Source organism: Salvia splendens, chromosome 2, assembly GCF_004379255.2.
Source record: "Salvia splendens isolate huo1 chromosome 2, SspV2, whole genome shotgun sequence".
In the NCBI taxonomy this organism is placed as follows: domain Eukaryota; kingdom Viridiplantae; phylum Streptophyta; class Magnoliopsida; order Lamiales; family Lamiaceae; genus Salvia; species Salvia splendens.
The window spans coordinates 18,217,286-18,224,435 of record NC_056033.1 but is presented as its reverse complement, the minus strand read 5'-3'; the positions used below and the strand labels follow the sequence as shown (position 1 = coordinate 18,224,435).

Sequence of the window (7,150 nt, the reverse complement as noted above, 5' to 3'; positions counted from 1 at the left end):
ATTAATGAAGATGATATGAATAAAATGGCAAAATTTAGTCATGTTAAAATTATGGCTCGGTGGAAAAAAATCAAATTAAATTCTTACTTTTTATGGTCAAGCATAATTTCAAATTACTCCATTATATCGACTTAGGTTATAAAATGAGATTACAAATTAGGATTTTTGTAACATTCGTCTCTACATTTCTGCATTCTTGTATTACTTTTTTATACTAATAGATTCAGTATTTGGGTAGGTCAATAAATTCGGCCAATTTTTAAAGTTGTTGTTGAAAATTGAAATATAAGTGTTTATAAAATTATGGATGGTAGTTGGGTCATTCTGCTCGGGTTCAGGTCAACTCGCTCAGTTGTCGACTATTTGTATGCGGTCTATTTGAATTGAAAATTTATTGTGTTATAATTTCCAACACTAACTCGTTAGATTTCAGGCTAACTTGTCGGGTTGATTGGGCTCGAAAGTTTTTATAATAATTTTAATAACTGTTGGTGATTTTGTATATCTAATAAATGGAGACACATACAAATGAGGATTACTTTAATTACAAATATGTAATTCATATAGTGATCAAAATATGAATTTATTTCCTAAATAATGATTAATTTGATAATATGTGTTTTTAACAATAAGTGTAACAGTCAAATATAAAAATAAAATAATAAGTAACTTTTTTTAAATAATTATTCAAAATATATTTTTACGCATATTTAAAAAATAAATTTTACTAACCTTTATAAATTTGAAAAAAGTAATCAAAATTGTAAACAAAATAATGAGATTAATTCATTTTGAGCGAATTATATTGGGCTCAGGTTAATTTCAGGCCAACTCTATCAGGTTGTAAGATATTCGATTTAGGGTTACAGGGTCGTAATTTCTTTTGGACTATAAATTTTCAACCTAGCCTTATAAAATTGTCAAGTTATACGAGTCAAATCTATCATTTTCGAGTTGAATTGATTCCCTTCAAGGGATATAATTGGAGTGATTATAAAACTAAAAAAAATCAATTAACAATAATTTAGTCGTACATCCAGTTTTTGGTAGTAAAAAGAAGTGGGAATAATCTGAAAACTTTAAAAAACAAAAATTACCGAAGATATGAGACATCAAGTCTGTTGTGCATGAGCCAAATATGGATGCCCGACGGAGAGGTATCTAGAATATGGACGCCCCGATGAAACGTGTATGCATAGTGTGTGAGTCTGTGGCAAAATTACCTTCTCGGTCCACATGGCGTACCACGACTAAATTAAAAGCCCGAAAGCAGCTCCCGAATTCACTTTACAATGGAACAACAGTTGATTGAAATGTCCAATTGCCCCAAAATCATGGAGGCCACCACAAAATTATCACTTTCTACGTAACATACGAAAGTCAAGTCTCTCCATCAGTTGCACTCCATAAAAGATACGCCATATCTCAACTAGGAAAATAAAGTAGACCGTTATAGTGATGACAACCCACAAACCCATGCTTCTGAATCCCTGCAGCATCTCGAATCAAGCCTACTTCAAAAGCAAGACTCGTCTCTCGCTCCAAAGAAGCATTTGTATTCAACTTTAAATGTGTGTCACGTTTGTTTGATAGGAATGTAAAGTTGGCAGAGAAAATGACTCATGAGAAAATGAACCCTAGATTCTTGATAACCTTACTTTCCCATGTTTGGAAAATTATCAGGATCTTTAATTTTATATTTAATTAAAACATTAAATTAAAATTATAATAATTATTTTTCCATTAATAAAATAGCTAATAATAATCATTATATAATCAATAATTTAAAAATTATAATATGATTTTGTTAAAAAATTAATAAATAAAAATATAATGATAATAATTAATTATTATATTTATTGTTATAAGCAGAATTAAAATAATTATATTTAGATTTTCTTGATAAGTTGTTAGTTTAGAACATCATATTAATAAATTACTCTTTCCGTCACATAGAAATGCACTGATTTTTCTTTTACGTTTGTGCCATAAAAATGGTCCATATCTTTTTATGGAAGCTTTTTTTACCTTATTCATTTATGGGTATCACCATCATTACACTATCTCAACTACTTTTTCTTCTTATTTTATACATATTCAATTTTGGATTAGAACTTGTGTCATATCCAAATGAGCTATATTAAATGGAGTGGAGGGAATATAGTAATAACATAATTACTATTATAAGTATAGTTATTTATTAATATTATAATGAAATATAATTCATAATTTCAAAAGTTCATTAAGTCTATCTTGATTAGTTATTAATTTATAATTATATGATTCATAATTTTTATAATTATATTACAATTATTTAGTAAATTAGGTAGTTATTAGTATAATAATTATCACAGTATTCTTATTAAATGTAATTATAACTATATTACAACTAAATTGATTCATAATTATAAATTGTATAAAAAATTATTTATTAATTTATAACATATAATAATAATAATTATTATTATTATTATTAACCTCCAAGATTGGGTACAAAATGACGAAATTGGTCCGTCTTAAGTTTTGTGGTTACGTATTTAGTTAGTGATTTAAAAACTGATAAGTAATTTTTTTGTTGATTACAATGCGTTGAATAACAATGCCGTTAATGCTTGGACCGAACTTTAATTATGAGTCATTGTTAAATTTTAGCAGCATTAAATTATTTTACAAATATTTTTTAATTCAATTCTTCAAAAGTAAATTAATTATTCATAGTATATAAGAAATGGTCATTTATATGCGAAGCGAATTGCCATCACTTTACAAGCCCATCGATGTCTAGCGGGGACACATGGCAGGACAATCCGTTCCGCCCCCATTTGCTCTTTTCACGAGACCGGTCCCACCACACCACCCACATCACATTTTGTTGAACCGGTATCGAACGATCGAACTAATTAGAGCATCCATAATGGGGTGTCATATGCTCCGCCACATCATCATTCTATTCTCCTACCATTCCATCTGCAGTGGAACGCCCTAAAGTCCGCCTTATAGTTTTAACTACTATTTTATTAATTAATTTTTTATGTTTTCAAATATGTCATGCAAAATTATAAAAAAAAAGCACCAAGATGAAAGGAAAATCCTACATTACTAATTAAAAAAAGTTACAAGAGTTAGAAATCAAAAAACAAGTTCATTACAGATAATAGGAAGAGCATACTCTACATCATTCCCAGCCTGCGGCGCAGATCATCAAACATCCACTTGAGGTATTCGGCTTTGCCCGGGTCCTCGCACTGCATGAGGGCGTGGTGCGTGTCCAACAACGTCCTCCGGTTGGCGGCCGCCACCAACTCCGGGTAGGCATGTCCCGCAGCCAAAGTTATGGTCGGGGTCGGGGCCTGTGAGGATGTCGCTTTCGCCTTGCCCTTGTTCTTGGCAGCTTTGCTGCCAATGGGATGCTAGGAGGACATCGGTGTGCCGGAACTCTCATCCTCGTACATGGGCTGGTAGAGGTCCATCGGAGGTGCGCCGCTGTCGCTGCTCGTATAATCACCGGTGGGGGTGTTCTTCGCCCTCTTCGCCGCAGCAAATAGGGGCAGAATCCCTCCTTGGAACTTCTGCTTGTCCTTTAAGAGGAGCCATGAGTTGTAATGCTTGAAATCGCCGTACAATGAAATGTATGACGCAACCGCTTTATCGCGGACATCCGTCAAACTCTCACCGCTGCCCTTCTCCCTCAAGCACTTCTCGTACTCCGACAAGAACAAATTGACATGCTTCTTCACCTGATCTCAGTGCTTGCAGAGCTGTTCCCTATGGCGCTTGAGCTCATTGTAGCGATTAGCGATGCGCTCCCAGTACGCGATTTGCTTTTGGTTGTTGGCAAACACCGGGTCCTCTGAAATATCAATCCAACACATCGTCAAGGCGATGGTTTCATCCGGGTTGTAGTTCGTCCTCCCTGGGGCGAACTCTTCATTCTTCTCCTAAAGCGGCAACTTCTGGGCCATTTGCCTATTCCGCTTGTTCTTGGTGGCGGAGCCTGAGGCGGCGGCGGAGCCTGAGGCGCGGCGGGGTGGGGCGCGGGTGGGTGACGGCTCCATGTCTGACAGCCCGTACGAATCCGTGCTGAAATCGGGATCGTACTGGGTGTTGGAGTCGAAGGGCCGGTATTCATCACGGCCTGTACCTGGCCACCGTGCACCACCACCGAACATCGAACTATTCAGACTTGGGTAATCACTGGGATTCATTGTGGTGTATGAAAGAGTGAGATAGAGAATAGAGACTGAGATAGAGAATAAGAGTGAATGGAAGAGCGAAAGGAAGTATAAAATGATGTATATATATAAATTTTGAAGAATTAAAAAATAAAAAAAATGGAAAACGTGTTGCACGTCCGCGGTATCGTCCGCGTCGCCCGCAGTGGGGCGGACGATACCGCAGACGATGCGTGGTCGAAGGTCCATCGTCCGCGGACGATGGATGTGCCATCGTCCGCATGGCTACAGTGGCGGACTATCGTCCGCTCCACTGTGAATGCTCTTAAGGGTTGCGGTAGCGGATAACTCTAAATTCGATACCATCCTCCCTAAGGCCATCCGCATCTCTGTCTCTTATCCGTCTCTTAACCGTCTCATCTCTTCACTATTCATGGGCCCCACTGTACTTTTCACCTCATCTCTTAACTAAGAGACATCACCCGCATCCCTCCATCTCTTGACCGTCTCTTAACCATCTCATCCATTAACTATCCATTCAATTTCATTTTTTATTTTTATTTCCAACAAATTCAATTAATAAAAACACACTTCATTAAATAAAATAAAATTTCAACTTAAAATTCTAAAAAAATAAAAAAACCACATAATTAAAATCCTAAAAAAATTTAAAAATGCATAATTTAAAATCTTCCGCTCACTCTTTCTAAATTCAAAATCTCAAAACTCAAAGAAGCAGAAGAAAGAGTTGTCTAATGACGATCATTTGCGTCTACTGGTTGCCAAATTTTGCCAAATGTGCTTCATTAGATCCTCCTGGAGTTGGGCGTGGGCGGTAGAATCACGTGTACTTGCCCAAACAGACAGCCGCTCTTGCAAAGGCGGATGCACTCCACTGCGAGAATAGAGAGTTTTTATGGTGAATTAATTTGTGGGAATGATTTGATATTTATAGAAGTGATTGGGGGCTTAAAAAAATACAAAAAAAATTAAAAATTTGTAAAAAACATCTAGTATATTTTTGAGATTTTTTTTATTTTACGATTTTTTCCTGAATTTTTTTAAAAAATAAAAAAAATATTTTCAACGGAAATTAAAGACGCCCACTCACGGGCCGGCGAGTGGGCGTCACGGACGAACCAACGCTCGCCACGTGGCCAACGCGCGTGGTGAGCTGTCTCGTGCGCTGCTTCTCCGTGGCGAGACAAGGGACGGGCTGGGGACGAGACGGAGCCCGCATCGCTGTCTCGATGCGGTCTCGTCTCTCCGAGACAAGATAGAGCCCGATGCGATGCGGGTGCTCTAAGTATCCATAATCCAGAGTATTTAATTTGGACTCCAACATGGAATAATACCATTTGATTCATTCTAATTTGGAAATAAATTAAATAATTACTTTAAAGAAAAAAAAGCAGATGTTTAACCTTAAATTGCCCTTTCTCTGTATCACGTAAACATACATTCTCTTCTAAATGGCGACCTTAACCCTCCCGCTCCTCCTCTCCTTCCTGGTCGCCACCGCCTCCGCCCGCCCCTGCAAAACTCTCTTCTATTTCTCCGCCACAACCACCTATTACCCTTCTAATTCCCTCAATTCAAACCCTAACGATTCCAATTACGCCCTAATCGAAAATCCCCAATACATTACCCTAATCTTCACCACCACCTCCACCGTCTCTCCCCGATTCCCCAACCGCCAATTCAACGATGCCAACCAATCGTCGCCGTCCGAATTCCCGCCAGATTTCTACTCCTCCGTCTCCAGCTCCGTCCGCGATCGAACCATGGACATCCTGAGCGTCGTCGGGGCGCTGCTCTTCGGCGTCGGATGCGGGGCCGTCGCCGCCGCGGTCATGTTCTCCCTGTGGTCGCTGTTCAGTCCCCGCAGCGTTGACTTCGACGACCTCTCCTCGTCCGACGAAGATGACGACGACGACAATGATGATGTCATCCTCGCGAAGAAGATCGGTTACGTGGCGATCCCGGCGCAGCGGAAGGTGATTGATTGCGACCTCGAGAAGGCCGCGGAGGGGGTTTGACTGCTTCAATTTGGGGAAACTTGATTACCTTTTTACAGTCTGTGAATTGAATTTGTGAGTTGTTGTTGCTAATTGCAATTTCTTGTTTTTGAATTATATAATCGGGACACAAAATTAGAATTGGAATTGGAATTCTACGTAATTCAATCGGAAATAATTCAATTCCAAATTTTATGTTTGGTAAAATGATAAATTGACATGAAATTGAATTGATATGTTTGGTAAATATACACACTACACAAATTTCACACACTAGCACACATTTCACACACTACATGCACTTCACACACTACACACATCATACACACAAAATACATACATTGCACACAAAATAAACACACTATATACACTATACACATTATACACACATTACACGCACTTACAAATTTTATACGAAATACACACACTTCACACAAACTAAAATTTCAAATTTAGTTCAATTTTTTTTTCAGTTTTTTTGTTTTTCAGTTTGATTTAGTTTAAACTTTTTGAGAAATTTTTATTTTTCGATTTGGTTCGGTTTGGATCGAAAAAATATCTAAAAGCTAAAAAAAATTAAAAAATAGGATGCTTGAAATGTGTGAAATGTGAGTAGTTTTTGTAGTGTGTGGATTGTGTGTAGTGTGTGAAGTGTGCGTAGTGTGTGAAATATATTTAGTGTCTGAAATGTGTGTAGTATGTGTAGTGTGTGAAGTGTGCGTAGTGTGTGAAATGTGTGAATGAGTGTAGTGTGTGTAGTGTGTGAAATGTGTGAATGTGTGTAGTGTGTGAAGTGTGTGAATGTGTGTGTAGTGTGTGAAGTGTGTGTAGTGTGTGAAGTGTGGAAATGTGTGTAGTTTGTGTAGTGTGTGAAATGTGTGAAATGTGTGTAGTGTGTGAAGTGTGTGTAGTGTGTGAAATGTGTGTAGTATGTGTAGTGTGTGAAGTGTGTTTAGTGTG

General features: G+C 37.6%; 1 protein-coding gene across 1 annotated transcript; it reads left to right on the top strand.

Moving 5' to 3' along the window:
• The first annotated feature begins 5,644 nt into the window (after positions 1-5,644).
• Positions 5,645-6,211, top strand: LOC121775278. Its single transcript, XM_042172339.1, has one exon. It carries the CDS (start codon positions 5,645-5,647, stop codon positions 6,209-6,211), a length of 567 nt encoding a protein of 188 aa, XP_042028273.1.
• The last annotated feature ends 939 nt before the right edge of the window (positions 6,212-7,150 follow it).